The 16,451-nt window shown below is 53.8% G+C and overlaps 1 protein-coding gene across 1 annotated transcript; it reads right to left on the minus strand.

Annotated features, from left to right (window-relative positions):
• Nucleotides 1-332: 332 nt before the first annotated feature.
• On the minus strand, nucleotides 333-10,601 carry CX3CL1 (C-X3-C motif chemokine ligand 1). The gene is made up of 3 exons (XM_032854394.1): nucleotides 10,343-10,601; nucleotides 4,095-4,215; nucleotides 333-2,330 (listed from the first exon to the last, which is right to left on the minus strand). The coding sequence occupies exons 1-3, from the start codon at nucleotides 10,410-10,412 to the stop codon at nucleotides 1,223-1,225; spliced, it is 1,299 nt and encodes a 432-aa protein (XP_032710285.1). The 5' UTR covers nucleotides 10,413-10,601; the 3' UTR covers nucleotides 333-1,222.
• Between the last annotated feature and the right edge of the window lie 5,850 nt (nucleotides 10,602-16,451).

Genomic DNA, 16,451 nt, shown 5'->3' on the forward strand with positions numbered 1-16,451 from the left:
CCACCCCCCGGGGGCCTTTCCCCCTGAGCACCTCAGCCTTCCTGGTGCCTTGAGGGTCCTCCCTCCTCCTCAGCCTGTCCCATGTCACTTGTCCCACTGTTCTCAGGTCCCTGCGAGCCTGGTGGATGCTGGGAGGGCTGCTCTCCAAACTGGGCATGGGCCTGCCCCTCAAGCACCCTCCACCCCAGTCCCCACTCAGGGGGTGCCCACGGAACTGACTCCCTCCCACAGAGCAGGACCTGCGCTTTCAGATCCCTTCCGTGCATACCCCTCGTTCCCCCCCACCCCCAGCAAGGCACAGGGCCCACCAACGTGTCAGGCTCCCCAATGGGTGAAGACAGGCTAAGGTGTTCTTTTGTGAGACTACAACCCGGGTGTGGGAAACCGGGTCTAGAGCAGTGAGTGAGGACCGTCAGGGTACAGGTTACTGTCACACATTTGCCAAGTCTCTTTCCTTCTGCAGACGGGAAAGCAGAGGTACGAATGCTTTGCTGGGTTGGTGGCAAACTGGGCACGAGAACCCCAGCCTTCAGACGCGCACAGCCGAGGTTCCGCCAATGCATGGCATTGGCTGGGGAGAAGAAAACCCACCCAAGCCACCAGGTCACTTCATGTCCCCTTCCCACAATGCCTAACGGAGGGCAGAGTCTTCCCAGGAGCCGTCCCAGGGAACACCACACTAGGCTCATGCAAGAAAAGACAGGTCCCCGGCTGGGTGTGGGCTCTGTACAGGGGACGGGGGGAGATAGCACCGCAGGTTGCCGGGGTGACTGGCGACTGCAGCGGGACCAAGAGACATGAGGAGGTCTGAGGGAGTGGGCAGAGGGGGCCTGGCCTGAGGCTCATTTGTGAGATGGGGTGACCGTGGGCCACCTGGGGACGTACCAGAGGGGCTGGGCATTTTCCAATAAATAATTGCTCATCGGGTCTGGGACGGTGTCAAAGGGAACCTCTCACCAGCCAGCAGCAGAAGTTTCCTGACTTGGGGACATTGGGGTTGAGTTGCACAGGCCACCACTTCTGTCCCCAGGGGGTCAACAGTGGTCAAGAGGGGCCTCCTGGGCTATGCCCGGGAGCCGGGAGCCATCGCATGTAGAAGATCCTGCCTCCTTGCTCCAATCATCCCAGCTCAGGTCAGGCCCTTGGGGACCAGTGGGTGTGAGGACGGGGGACCCCAGGCAGCTGTCTGAGTCGAACAACTGGAGGCAGGCAGGTGGGCAGCTCACACCGGCACCAGGACATAGGAATTGCTGCCACAGCTCCGGGGGACATAGCGAAGCCCCTCCACCATGTCCCCTGCCAGCTTGCGGGGGCAGCCCTGGAGGCTCTGGTAGGCAAACATGGCCACCCCCAGGCAGAAGAGGAGGCCGAGGAAGGCCAGCAGCCCTACCGCCTGTCTCCGGGTAGCTGCCTGCGAGTCGGGGACAGGAGTGATGAGGACACCCAGCCTCTGGGGGTCCATGGTGGCATGGATGGGCTCCTCTGCCTTGGGGGTCCAGCTACCGGAGACTACTGGCTCCCTACTGGGAACCCCTTGAGAGGAGATGGGGACTGTGGAGAAACGGGGAGTGCCTTCAGGCCCCCCAAAATCATCTGTGTGAGCTGAAATAGGACCCATCTCCTCAGGCTCTAGAGGGTTCTCTGGCGTGGGATCGTCTCCCGTGATCCACGCAGGTTGGCTTTCAGGGCCAACGCTGTCCTCTGAGGCTCTGTGTGAAACGGTGGGGACGTGGGCAGGGGGATCCTGGGTAAGGAGGGTCTGGGTGGAGGGGGCCTGGGTGGGGGGGGCCTGGGTGGAGGGGGCCTGGGTGGAGGGGGCCGGGGTGGAGGAGGCCGGGGTGGGGGAGGCCTGGGTGGGGGAGGTCTGGGTGGGGAGGGCCTCAGAGGCCTTTCCCTCAGTCCAGAGGCCTGACCTGGGCTTGTAGGCAGTGGAACTCTGCCAGGATGTTGCGGTGGTGAGGGCAACAGCGTTGAAAAACTCAGTTTTCTGGGACCCAGCTGGTGCTCCTCCATTTGGAGCCTTGGGAGTGGAGGGGAACCTGGTCCCCCAGGAATCAGCCACTCCCGCTGGCAGCTCTGGGGAAGTCCCCGAGGCGCTCTGTGTCTCCTGGCCACTGTTTTCCTGGGTGGCTTTGGGCTCTGTGACTGCAGGACTGTCCATTCCCACGGTGGCCGTGGTGGTCCTGGTCTCACCCCCACCGATCTGCATCGCGAACCTGCCGCCATCTTGGATCGGAGCAGAAGTCTGGCGATCTAGATGTGTTATGGCTCTCCGAACCCATTCCGCCTCTGGATCGGCACAGAAGATTCTGTTCTTTTTCGTCCTCAGGCTACAAGGAAGGAAAACAGGGACCCAGTGATGCCCAGATGCCACGTGGAGTAGAAGCGCCATATATAACACTCTGCCAGAGAACAGACCCAGCTGGAAACCTGCTCCCACCACTCAGGAGCTGTGAGCTGTGAGCTGGTTAGCTCCGGCTGCTTGCCTCCTCCAACTTGGGTGTCCTCACCTGAGAAATCAAGATCGCATACCTACCTCCTGTAGGGTGACCAGCCTCCCCAGAAGAGCTGGGACTGAGCGGGGTGGAGGGGATCCTCAAGATATAGGATGTCTTGTGAAAGTCCCAGAAAACTGGGGCAAGCTGGTCATCCCACTTCAGTGTTATTGTAAAAAAAAAAAATATTCTGTAAAGCATCTGGCTCAGAGTAACAGCCAAAAATGATAATAATGTTAATAATAATGTCTTTACCATAAGGCAGGGGGCTCTGGCCTGTGTCTTCTGACTGGGGGGAGCTATCCACTGGTGCTCCCTGCTGGCAGGTGTGTGACTGGTGAGCTCAGGGTCGGGAGCAGGCGGGGTGGAGGGGGGGGGGTCTTTTCTCTGGAAGGAACTGACTTAAATGTCCTCTTTCCCACTCCCTCAGTTATAGGCTGCCCGCGGGACCTCTACCTCTTAGTGTGTATCCTCAGGCCAAAAGCACACTGAGTGAGCTCCGGCCACATCTATGGGGGTCCCCCTGGGACCCCGAGTGCCATCCAAATCTCGAGTTTCTTCCGAAGCTGTGTGTGGCTGGCTCTGTGCCGGGAACACAGCTCTGAGCTGACGGGAGCTTATGCTCCACACCGCTGTGTTAGGCATTTTGCCTGTTTAAACCTCCCACCCGGGAGAGGTGGCTACCACGACCATCCCCATTTTACAGATGAGAAAACCGAGGCTCAGAGAGGTCATGTGAAGGTGCATGGCTCTGGTTCACTGGGGAAGCCAGAGAAGGGCAGGAAGCAAGCATAACCCTTCAGACCCCCAGAGGCAAGGGGTAGCCCAGGCGACGGCCCCCTCCCTGGGGCTCCCCACTTCCTCTTTACCTAGAAAACAGAAGCAAATACGTGGGGGAGTCTGGGGGAAGCAAGCCTCAACAGGCAAGAGGAGAGGTCAGGGTACTAGCCCCTGAACCCTCTTAGCAGCTGCACCGTGGGTAGAATGAAGCACACTTCTTTGCTGAGCCCTGTACTTCGAGAACCTGCCGGCCATTTCCTGATGAGATGACAGGCCTGAAGGCCAGTCTGTAGATTAGCCCAAAGTCTCACACGGATCCTGTTTCCTCCACTGTCAAGTGTGGATAATAATCTCTGCCTTTCCTATTGCAACAGCTCCCAGGCACCCTGACAAGCTGCTTATTTGCATCATCCCCTGTCATCCTCCCAACTACCTATTTCACAGATAAGGAAACTAAGGCCCAGAGGGTAGATAACATCCACAGAGCCACCCCCGCCCCCTGTAAGTGATGAAGCCAGGATTTGCACCACATGGGTTGGAGTCTGGAGCCTGTGCTCCAAGGCCACCGTGCTTGACGTCCCCAAGAAATCCAGCAGGTTCGACAGTCACCTGAAACACACCCCCTCAGTAGCTGCCCCAGGCCCCAGGCCTTTCAGGAAGCCGCTCCCAACCTTTACCCTGGGGGACAGATATTAAGGTCAGTGAAGGGCCAGGAGGCCAGGAGCAAGAGGAGCAATTTGCTGAGGCCCTTGGCAGGAGCCCAGATGAGGAAGAAGGATGTGGACGGGGATTGGCAGAGGCCCAGAGGCCAGTACCTACATGATGGCAGGCTTGCCGCAGGATTCTTGATTTCGCTGGTAGTGGTCTAGTAAGGCCACGGGGATCTCCGAGGTCATCTTGTTGCAGGTGACGTTGCATTTCTTCACACCATGGTGCTGTCCTGAGCCCACAGAGGCCCCCAGTCAGCAGGACTGTCCAGGGGCATCTGGCTTTCCAGTCCCAGGCCAGCTCGTGCCAGCCACACCATCCAAGCCACGGCCGCTGCCTTGCACAGCCTGGGTCTTCAAGGCCCTTGACCTCAGCTCCCCTGCCCCCCTCCTCAGCAACCCCCTCCAAAAACAAAACAAAAAAAAAGCCCCACAACTCTTTATGCCTCAGTTTCCCCACCTGTACATGAGAGTATCTACCTCATAGGGATGTTATAAAAATTAACGAAAATGGATTCTTATTTAGGAAGCTTCTACTGTCTGGTTAGTAGTGAGGGTTTAATTTTTCAAATTAAGTTGTCATAGTTGGTCAGTTGTACAGAAAGGAGGACAAGCCTGAGAGGGACAGGGATCTGCCCGAGGTCACACAGCCAGCAAGTGAGGGAACGGGCTCTCCTACCAGGCTGTGCTCTGGTCCCTTCTAGGCCCATGGCTCTATGCACCCCCAACCCTCCCTTTACCCCAGTAAGTCACCTTCTCAACTCTCACGCCCCCCAACCCTCTGCCCACCACATACACACCCCCTTCCTCCCTGTCAGGCTGATGATATTTGTGGATTTCCATGACCTCTGAGACACGTCATGTGCCCCCATGCATCCACATGCACCAACAAACGGAACAGCACATACGTATTCCACCCCCGCCCCAAAACCACATAAGGCATAAGGAACAGACAAAAAGTATTAAATGTGGAAGTACAGCCACCTTCTGAGGGGGCTAAGGGTGCAGTCCGCTGAGCAGGGGATCCTCCATTCTGCCGGGGAGAGCCAAGACGAGTTTAGCAGCAGTTGCTGAGGGGAACCAAGGGGGCCATCTGGAGTCCCCTGGGCAAGCTAGAGGGACAGAGGTCAGGAGGAGGGGTGGAGATGGGGCTTGTACACGGGGTGGGGGGCAGAGGAGGATGGCTAGGGGCCTGAGGATGGCACGGAGCCAACAGAAACCCCAGAACAGGATGGGGGGGTGACTCAACAGACAGTTGAGAACCCAGATTTTTTAAAAAGATTTATTTATTTATGTGAGAGAGAGAGAGAGAGAGAGAGAGAGAACAAGTAGAGGGAGAGGCAGAAAAATCTCAAGCAGATGCCCTGCTGAGCCTGATGAGGGGCTCAGTCTCACGACCCTGAGATCAGGACCTGTGCCAAAATCAAGAGTCAGAGGCTGAACCACCCAGGTGCCCCAAGAACCCAAATATTTCATATAAACATCTGAAGTTGTTTGCATTGCTTTTCCTCCTTCCTCCCTCCCCTAAAATGTCCAGCAAAATGTATTCGACTTGGTGTCAGCTCAAGAGGGGTATGTAAAAAATAAGGGAGAGCTTGAGTTTCAGCTCTGGGTCAAGGTCTTAGCAGCAGAAGCAAGATCCCAGAGGGTTTTGCAAAATTCTAGAGGCCAGGACTTCCAGGGCGGTGGAGTCCAGAGAACTAAATGATCTTCCCCAGCCAGGCAGGGCCTGGGAGGCCCCAACTGATCCTTATGGCTCATGCACAAGCATTTACATGGATGTGGACGTGCAAACATGCTCTGCCTTCCTGAATACAGGTGCAAGCACACACACACACGCACACACACACACACACACACACACCCCTTCTAGAATGTGCCATCTCCTCTGCCTTCGCTTCCTCTTAGCCTCAGCCCACTCTGACTATGGAAGGGGGGATCGGGGCCTGCAGGGATCTCTGAGATCTGGGCCATCAGGGGCAGTTCTAGAAGCTCCCATGGTAGGCAGAAGCACTCTGGTGCCTGGTGCCTGAGTCACGGGCTGCCTTTTCTCTCTGAGGAACCAGTATATGAAAGTTACCTTGCTGCCTTTCACCTGCCTTCTCCCCCGGACGGACTTTGGAAAGACTCAGCTGCACCCTCCCATTGGCCCTACTGAATAGAGCCAGGAAGCCGCCCCTGGATTGGTCTGCAGAAGTTTTAGGCTATCTGGAGCCGGCGGAGGCTGCCAGTGGGCAGAAGGGGTGGTTAGGCATGGTCAGTCTGCGCTCTCAACTCTATGTCTCAGGGTGGGGAAGGCCACTGCTCACATGCAGGGCTTTAAAGACCCACAAAGGCAGCCTGTCCCCAAAGTCCCACCCTCTGCCATGGTGCCTGCATACCTTTGGCCAGTCTCTGTTCTTGGTTTTGCATGGGGAAGGGCGATGTAACTAACCTGAGGGGGTTTTTCTTTTCTGAAGTTTCTTTTCTGTAATTGGAAATAATGCCTCTAGCCAGCCATTTACTGTCACATGAATTTCAGGAAGGCAGGGCCCTTGTCAGTCTTGGTATCACAGTGCTTCCCAGCACAAAGTGGATACTCAGCAAGTAGTCATTGAGTGAAATAATGTCTCATTCTACTTACCACTTTACCTACCTCTCCATCTATGCATCCATCCACATCCATCCATCCATCCATTGGTCTGTCCATCCATCCATCCATCCATCAGTCCATCCAACCATCCATCCATCCATCCATCCCACCATCCATCCATCCATCCCTTTCCTAATTCAGCCAACACTTGTCTGAATTACCTTTGTGTACCTACAAAGACCCAGGCTCTCTTGTCCTTGACCCTGAGATCTTTCTCCCATTGGTGCTGAGCTTAGGGAGAATACTTCAATCCCAATAAACACGATCAGCTTGCAGTGTTTACTCTGTCAACCAATAAATGCTGATGTTCCCTCTTGCCTGTGCTGGGTGCTATGAGGCATAATGAGATGGAGGTCTGTCTCTGCCCTCAGAAGCTCTCAGCCTGAAGGACAGCCAAGACAGACCCACAAAGTACCAGAGCTTATCTTATTGAGCATCTACTTTGTACTGGACTGTATACTTAGCACAGGGACAACTGCTCTCATTAATTCCCAGCGTCCTTGCAAAGGGAGTATTGCTACCTCAATTTAATTGATGCGGAAGCTGAAAATCAGAGAGAAATAAATGACTTGCCCAAGGCCACATAGCTGCTTAATGGCAGATTTTGTTTTCCTCCCAGCCTCTAGGCATCCCAGTGTTCTAAACAGCCCTAAACACCAGGTAAAAATACCATGTTCCAGAATAGACCCCCAAATGTGCTGAGATCTGCACAAGGGAGAGACCACTTCTCACTGCAAATAATCAGGGGAGGCTTCTTGGAGGAAGAATCCTTTAGGCTGGACTTCAAGGGCTGGTAAGAGGCTTACAGGCAGGAGAAGACAAAAATGTTCTGGGTCTCTCAGCAAGGTGACAAAGAGAGGGTTTTAGCCATTGCTCAGGTGTGTGTCCTGGACAAGTCACTCAGATTCTCTGAGCCTCAGCTCCCTTACCTGTAAAATGGACATGGTAATATCTGTTTCACAGGGGGGTTGTGAGAATAAAGATTTTTAAATATCTGGACCCTTTGAGTAGGGTTCACTCGACAGCAACACCATTGACATTTTGGACCAGATCATTCTTTGTCCTGGGAACTGTCTTGTGCACTGTAGGACGGATGTTTAGCAGAATCCCTGGGCTCTACCCACTAGGTTTCTAAGCATCCCCCCACCAAAACTGATGGGACATCTGTAATAACAAAAATGCCTCCAGAAATTTGCCAAATGCCCCTGAGAGGCCAAATCACCCGCTGAAAACCAACTGCCTTCAAGATAGCCACAAGGATCTTCCCTCGCCTCCCTCAATGTCCCTTTCTCCGAGGGCCTTCCCTGACCCTTACTTAAAATCTCAACACCTCCCCCTACAACCTTCTCTCTCCATTCATTTTGTTTTTAAATCACAGCCTGTTTTTCTGTTCTTTCTTTCTTTTTCTTCTTAGGATTTTATTTCTTTGTCAGAGAGAGAATGAGAGAGAGCACAAACAGGGGGAGCAACAGGGAGAGGAAGAAGCAGGCTCACCGCTGAGCAAGGAGCCTAATGCAGGACCCGATCCCGGGACCCCGGGATCGTGACCTGAGCCGAAGGCAGTCACCCAAACGACTGAGCCACCCGGGCGCCCCACAGCCTGTTTTTCTAAAAGACCAAATCATTTACTAATTTATTTTCTGTATTGTCTTGTCTTCCCCACTTGGTTCTCCACACTCTGAGGTCTGGGATCTTGACGCATCAGCCCCTCCAACAGTGCCAGGCACGTAGCTGATATGTCCACTATTTGTTCAATGAATGAACAAAATGCACAAGGAAGTGCTTTGTGACATGTAAAATGATAACCAAGGAAGGAACAGAGGAATTTTTATTTAAATTCTACGGGGGCCTGGATCGGACGCTCATGAAGTTCGCCTTCCCTGCCTTCCCCATCCGCCTCCACGGCTGATCAGGGGGCAGACTGCAGTAGCTTAAAACGGATTTTTTTTCCCCTCTTTCTTGCTGGGGCTTGAGTAGGAGTGAATGCGTCACTGCTCTGGGAGAAAATTCTCTGCTCTGACTTGTCTCTGCAGGCTGGTTATATAAAGCAGAGGAGCCTCCCGCCTCACACAGCCCCGCAAGCCCACATTTGGGGACTGACGCAGCCGCCGGGCACCAGCTAGAACCCCCGCCCCCCCCACCCCCCCACCCCCGCACCACCACCCCGGGGCCTTGCTGGGGACTGCCCCCTCCTGCAGGGGCTCCCAGGGGGTCTCCCAGAGCCACAAAGGACAGTGTGGGGGAGGACCTCCAAGGTGGGCCTGGCCAAGTGCCAGCAGGAGGAGGCAAAAACTGAAGCTCAGAAAGGCTGAGATAGTGTAAGTATCTTCCAGTGAAGTCAGTGACCAAGATTAGGGCACAAACCTGATATCCTAAAGCCTCAGACTAATACACAGAGTGTCCGGGGTCCCCCCGTCCCCCCAAACATCCCCTCTTCATCTTATCATAGAAACCCTTTCCCCCGCACCCACCGTCAGGTTTCCTATAAGTAATCCTTCTCCTCCTACTTCCAAAATGCCTTCACAGGAGCCCCACCGCTCCAGCGGCAATGGCTATATTTAAATGTGCAGCACCTGGGACCAAAGAAGGCAAGACCCCACTCAGGGTCACGGCTATGGCAAAGCAACCTCCATCTGACTCCCCGTCTTTTAGTGCTATCTCCAAATACCTCTGGCTTCAGGGTTCAGACCCAGGAGCCCTTGGCCCCTTCTGCAACCCCCGCCCCCCACCCACGACCTGCTTGCTGGCCTGCTGCTTGGTTTTCCACCCCATAGAGGGACTCAAAAGGCAGTGTGTTCCATGGGGGGGTCCTGGAAGCTTGAGACAATTTTCATACTCCCAGACTTGCTGTGTGCCCCAAGGCAGGCTCCTAAGCCTCTCTGAGCCTCAAAATGCGAGACGGTTTCGCTCAAAGAGTTCTCAGAGGCCATGTGGCCCACGGAGGTGGTGAGCATGCAGCCAGGCTCCCTCCTGCCCTCCTTGCTGTCTCTGCGTCCTCAGGCAGGTTTCTAGACCTCCCTGGGCCTCCATTTTAATCATGTCAGTGGGATGAACGCACCCTGCCCTACAGGTTCTGGGCTCTGGAGAGCCAGTATTGGGAGGTGAAGCATTTTCTGCGCTGTGCTTGGAGGAGGAGGACGGCAGCATGGTCGAGGTACAGGCAGAGAGACTGGGACTATAAGACCAGAGCAACAGCAACAAGCCCAATCCGTGATCTGCAGTGACCTTGATCTCTACTGGCCCTAGGTCCCCTATTGGAAATCAGGGCAGGAGAAAACCCTGACTGTGACTTGAGACTCAGGAGTCAGGGTTTCAGGTTACACATTAACCCCGGGAAGGGAGACCCAGCCCACTGTCAGCCAGGGCCTCCCACCCAGTGCCCAGCAGGAGCCTCCTCAGCCTTCGTGGTCCCCCTCCCCCAACACCCCCTTTGTGCCTGGCACCCTTATGCCACCCACACCACCCCTTTGCGCTGCCAAGCAGTAGCCGCCTTGCTCACTGGGCCAGGGGGCAGTCCCTGGAGACTGGAAATCTTTCTAGCGGGAGGGGCAGTCCTGAATCTGGGGTCAGGGAAGAGCCCAGCCCCCTCCACCACACTCTTCGGAAGGACCTACTGTGGACCTTACCCAGGTTGGGTCTGGGGGCCCCCTCCCCGGCATCGGGCCGGAGGGCAGGAGTGGGGCCGGAGGCTCCTCGACCTAGCTCATGCAGGAGTCCTCCCCACTCACCGGCCAGCAGCATGGTCAGATGGCAAAGGGCAGCCAGGCGGAGCAGCCACGAGAGGGGTGGAGGAGCCATGGTTCAGGGCGGGCTGAGGTCCGTGCAGGGGTCCAGGCAGGGCCGGGCCGCCGGTGTCTGAGCTAAGTGCTGTCCCCTCGCTGCCTGCGCTCTGTCGCTTTTTATAATGGCTTTTTATAATGGGGCTTGCTGCCTCTGCCTCCGCCTCCAGCAGGCAGGCGGGTGGGAGGGGAAAGGAAGGGAGTCAGTGTGCAGCGGCTGGATTCCTCAGGATGTTGCCAAGGAACGGAGCCAGCTCAGGCTCTGGGCTCAGGCCTGTGGGGGGAGTGGGGGGGTGGAGTCTGGACCAGGCCTGACAGCATTCAGAGAGCCTTCTCTCCCCGCATGTGCGGGGGGGCCACCTACCTCGGGAGCTGGCACCTGGGGCTGTAGCCCTATGTGAGCCACAAAACAAAAGGACAGGATAGAGAGTGCTGGCAGCCAGTGAGCCGGGAGGGACTCAGGACCCTGGAGTCTGGGTCTGACAAGCTCTCCTTTGGTCTGGAAGAAGTATCTCTCCCACATCATGAAGGACCCCCCAACCTTTCCCCCTTGAAGCCCCAGCTCCTAGGGGGACCTCATTCGTCCACGTATCCCTGAGCCCAGCATGGAGCCTGGCAAAACAGTAGGGGCTCGATCCAGTCAACATTTGCTGGAAGAATGATCCGGCCCAATTTCAGAGGGACAGATGGGGAAACTGAGGCCCAGAGAGGGGGTAGGGGCACCTCAGGTCATCCAGATCACCAGGGCAGAGAACAGACTAAAGGCCCGCAGGGATGTGTACAGTTTAGGACACAGAAAAGAGCCCTGGCCTCCCGGTCTCCAGCTCCTCTACCTCTCCTTTCCACCTTTGCACCCACAGCAAGCCCTTGCTCTGGCCCCTGCAAGGCATGTCAGGACTGCCAGCCCCACCCTGGGTCACTCGGGGCCTCACAATTTGTCCTTGACTCCACAGGCACCCTAGGGAAAGTCCTGCCTCTCCTGGGGGCCTCAGTTCCCCATCTGTGCAGGAGGGAGTTGGGCTCGCCCACAGGGGAGGGAGAGCTTTGCAGCTCTGACTTCTCAGCTCCTCTCCCTGTTACAGATATCAGGTTCCCCCTGCCCCCCCACCGCAAGACCGGGCAAGACCAGCCAGTTCCCACCAGACCCGGGGATTCACCTGCAGGGGTTGCGACAGACAGCACAGCCCGCTTTCACGGCCGCCTTCCCCAAAGACAGTGGCCACAATCCCTGAGACTCCAGAAGACTCAGTTGTCACCTAGCCCAGTCTAGTGCCTGAGTTAACCATGAACCCACCACTCCCATCTAGGTGTCTATGGCAACACGCCAGCCGGAAACCAGTGTGCCTGTATGCCACTGCTCCAGGCTATGGAGCCAACTGGTTTAGAGCTCCCCAAGGCCAGAGGCTCCCTCTCTAACCCAGCACCGGAGACCTACTGGGGCATGGAGGTGAGAGGCTGGACACTCCTTCTTGATGGGGAGGAACACCCCTGGCATTGGCCAGTTGTATTCAGGCTCAGGGATTCCGTCCCAGCCCATGCAAATATAAAGCAGGTGACCTTCACATTGCCGTTGTCCAGCCCCTCATCTTATATCTGGGAAAACTGAGGCCCAGAGAGGGACAAGATGTGATAACACCTGCAGTCCAAGGTTCTTTCTGCTCTGTCCATGGAGGCAGGAGCAGATGAAAAAGGGGGCAGAGGGAAGGGGAGAAAGAAGAGAGGGAGGAAGGGAAGGGAAGGGAAGGGAAGGGAAGGGGGAGAAGTGGGAGAAGAAGGGACAAGGGACAGAAGGGGCTGGGGAGAGGAAGGCGTGCAGGGAAGAGAAGGCTGGAGAGGCAAGGGACAAGTCCTGGGAAGCCCTGCACTTCATGAAGGCCAAGAGCCAGCTCGGGCAGGGATTTGGAGGGTTAAGACCCTTGTTCCTCTGGCCCCAGACTCTGCTCCAAAGAAGTCTAGAAGTTCAGAAAGCAGGGGCTTTGGAATCCGATGGTCCTGGCTCTGGCACTGCTGTGTGACTTTGGGCAGCTTCCCTACCTCTCGGAGTTCACACTTACTCAGACAGGCGCTATTTTAAGTGCGTTGTGTGATTAACTCGAGTCACTATGACCTGGCGTGTGAACGAAACACCACTATCATGGCCCGTTTTATGGATGGGGAAACTGAGGAACACAAGAGTTAAGTAATTTTCTGAGGATCGCCAGCCAAGAAGTGGGGGAGCCTGAATTTGCCCCGGCCCGCTGGCCTTGGAGTCTGAGCTCATGACCTCCATCCCCGCTGTGAGGACGGCTGAGAACGAAGTGAGTTGATGCCAAGAAGATGTCAAAACACCAAGTACAGCTCTGCTTTTCCTTGTTCAGCCCTTGGGGACATCCCCTACCCTCTTCCGGCCCAGCTCCCCACGCCCCTCCCCTGCAAAATTGGAACAGTCAGCCACACTATCTTATCAAGGCATCAAGAACTGAGTTTAGATTATTCAGTTTGGACATGGTAACTAGGCTTTCAGATCAGTCAAGACCTGGAGGCAAACATGATCCCACCACTTAGAAGAATCAACTTTGGCAAGTTATTTAACCTCTCTGAGCCTCAGCTTCCCCATCTGTAGAATGGGATGCTAATAGCCACGTCACCAGCTCACTCACTGGGGGAATTCATAAAAGGAATGACTTTCACAGTGCCAGCTTGCAGGGGCCATTAGTGTTTGCCATTAAGCCCCACTGTGTGCCTGGCTCCATGGTGGGACCGGGGACCCAAAGGCAGATACATCGGTTCTTGCTCTAACGAACCCCAGCTCAACAGGAGAGAGAAGTCCTACCTGAGACTCTGAGGCTGTGGACCTGGGAGAGGGAGAGAGGCCTTTCTTCTTATCCAGGAATCAAGGAAAGCAGGAGTGGAAGATGACGTTTTGATCCAAAGAAGGGCAGACTTTTGCTTTCTTTCTTTTACGCTATTGTCTTGAAAATTCTAAACCGAGGTGTCCAGGTGGCTCAGTCAGTTAAGCGTCTGGCTCTTGATTTCAGCTCAGGTCATGATCTCAGGGTCCTGAGGTCAAGCCCCCCATCAGGCTTTGTGCCGGGTGTGGAGCCTGCTTGAGATTCTCTCTTTCTCATTCTCCCTCTGTCCCTGCTCATGTGCGAGCCCTCTTTCTCCAAAAAAATTAAGAAATAAAAATAAGTTTTTAAAATGATAAACAATAAAGAAGAAGGAATGCAACAAAGATCTTTCATATCTCTGGAACCTAAAGTCAATGATTAGCATTTCCATATTTGCTTCATTTGTGGAGGGGTTTTTGTCTTCTCGTTTTTTGGTTTTTGGGTTTTTTTGGCCAAGCCATTTCAAAGGTGTCTGAAACTTTGCCCCTAAAGCCTTCAGCATGTATCTCCATAGTATGAAGATACTCTCTCTCACATAAATATACTATTATCCCACCTAATAAAATTAACAATAATTCCTATACGTCATGTAACATTCAGTTAATAATTAATTTTCTCCACTGTCCCCTAGATGTATTTTATAGCTTCACCTTCTTTACTCTCCTTCTTCTTTGTGTGTCCTTTCCTTCTCTCCTCTTCTCTTACTTTTATTTTTTGAACCAGGATCCAGTCTGAGCTTTATGCCTTGCAGATGGTATTTCTTTTTGGTCTACAGCGACCCCCTGCTCATTTTTCATGGCATTGACTTTCTAAAGGGCTTCAAGATTGTTGTCTTTTTTTTTTTTTTTTCTGGTCCCAGATGTATTGAAGATATTAAAGCACAACAGAAGAGATTTAACTGCTAGGAAAAGACTATTGTCTTATACACTGTTCTCATTCTTAATTTATGTAAATGGCTTTCTTGTGACATCATCCGAGTCATTCCCCTAACCTGTGCTCTTCCTGTAAACCAGAGTTAGATCTACAGACTCAATTAGACCCCGGCTACATATACTTGGCAAGAACCTGGTATGAGTAATACTGTGTAGTTCACGGTGCACCTTACATCCACCACGGCAAACAGGTTGTTCCGCCGCTCATGGTGGGTTGATGCACAGCCAACCCTAGATCTCTGGGTGGAGAAGGGTCAGCCCCCTTGTGATTTGTAAGTAACCTGCCCTGTGTAGATGGGCTGGATTTTGACATACTGCTCCAGGCACAGGGAAAACCTAACCTACCTTTAACCAAGGTAAAAAGGGAATGGGGAATGATCTGATGCCATGGGCTCTGAGGGAGGCTGTCATTGGACACCTGGAAGCTGGAGTGAGGAACGAGAGTTCTGTTCAGGGGCAGAGGGGAGCTGGGGAGGTTCTGAGCTGAGGACTAATGAGAGCAACAATCAGAACAACCCTGGGCAGCAGGACAAAGCGTTTCCTCGGGCACTTAGTGGAGAGCAGGGGTTGGGGCATCCCCGCCCACGCCTTCCTTGGGCAATCTGCCAGCCTGCCTGGGTGCCCCAGGGAGTAGGCAAGCCTGCATATTCTTGTGGGACGTGAGGGACTCCCCTAGACCCTGAAGCAGAGCAGAAACAGCTGTGGGGAGCAGGGCAGAGCCCCCAGGACACTCCTGTGGGGCCCCAGGATGGAAAGAGGGACAGGGTGACCAGTGAGATGGCCACCTCATCCCAGAACCCCTGGGGGAACCATCCTTCCTAATTCTTCCCCGCTTCACCCCACTCTGCTCAGCTCACCTCTTTGGTCCATAAGGAGAGCTGCTCACATGCACTTGGCCCTCCTCCCTGTCCGTGCACCTGCCTGGCCACACCTTCTTTTATACTGTGGTAAAATATCTGTATCATGAAATTTACTCTTTGACCATTTCTAAGTGTTCAGTTCAGTGACATGAAGTACATTCCAGCGTGTGCAACCATCGCCACCAACTGTCTTTAGAACTTTATCATCTTGCCAAACTGAACTGCAGGACCCATCAAACCATTAACTGCCACATCCCCCTTCCCCCAGCCCTGGCAGCTGCCAGTCTGCATTCTGTCTCTGAGATTTTCCCTATTCTAGGAATCAGACAGTGTTTGTCTGTCTGTGACCACCTTAGTTCACAAATCATCACGTCCTCAGGGCTCACCCATATTGAAGCAGGTGCCAGCATCTCTTTCCTTTTTAGGGCTGAATAATATTCCTTCGTACGTGTACACCATGTTTTGCTTCTCCATTCACCAGTCAGACACTCGGGTTGTTTCCACCTTTTGGTTATCGTGGAGTATGTTGCTGTGAACACAGATGTACAAATGTCTCGTTAAGTCCCCACCTTCAATTCTTTCCTGTCTACACCCAGGAATGAGATTCTGGGGTCACATGGTAATTCTACCCTTAATTTTTTGAGGAACCGCCGTTCTGTTTTCCACAGTGACTGCCCCCACTTTACCTTCTCTCCGCCAATAGGCAAAGGTTGCCATTTTCCCGAACCCTTGACAATCTTGTCTTTCTTTATTTTCAAGTCATCTCTATACCTAGCGCGGGGCTTGAACTTACAGCCAAGATCAAGAGCCATGCTCCTGACACCAATAGATTGAATTTAAATGAAAATAAATATAATTTTAAAAAAGACTAAGGGAAATAAAACTTTTTTTGTCTTTTTTAGAATAGCTTCACATCGTAATGTTTTTTTTTTTTAAGATTTTATTTATTTATTTGACAGAGAGAGAGATCACAAGTAGGCAGAGAGTCAGGCAGAGAGAGAGGGGGAAGCAGCTCCCTGCTCAGCAGGGATGCTGAGGCAGATGTGGGGCTCCATCCTAGGACCCCGAGACCACAACCTGAGCCGAAGGCAGTGGCTTAATCCACTGAGCCACCCAGGTGCCCCACACCGTAATGGTTTTGATTCGCACTCTCCTGATGATGAGGGATATGGAACATCTTCACATGTGCTTGTTGACCATTTGAATATCTTCTTTGGAGAAATACATATTCAAGCCTCTGCCCATTTTGTTAGTGGGCTGTCTGTACTTTCTTATCGGCTTGGATCCTCACCACCTCGTGCACGGATACCTGCTTTTATCGCCCTCTGTTCACGGAGCAAGAGATCGAGGCTCACGGGGACCAACAAGCTTGCTCCAGACACCAGTCAGTGAGAGT

Source organism: Lontra canadensis, unplaced genomic scaffold, assembly GCF_010015895.1.
Source record: "Lontra canadensis isolate GAN:19392208 unplaced genomic scaffold, GSC_riverotter_1.0 scaffold8, whole genome shotgun sequence".
Lineage (NCBI taxonomy): Eukaryota > Metazoa > Chordata > Mammalia > Carnivora > Mustelidae > Lontra > Lontra canadensis.

Coding starts and splice junctions, on each gene's coding strand:
- CX3CL1 (XM_032854394.1), bottom strand. CDS start 10,412: ATGGCTCCTCCACCCCTCTCGTGGCTGCTCCGCCTGGCTGCCCTTTGC. Junction 4,216..10,342: donor TCTGACCATGCTGCTGGCCG/GTGAGTGGGGAG, acceptor CTGTGGGCTCAG/GACAGCACCATGGTGTGAAG. Junction 2,331..4,094: donor TGCGGCAAGCCTGCCATCAT/GTAGGTACTGGC, acceptor CCTTCCTTGTAG/CCTGAGGACGAAAAAGAACA.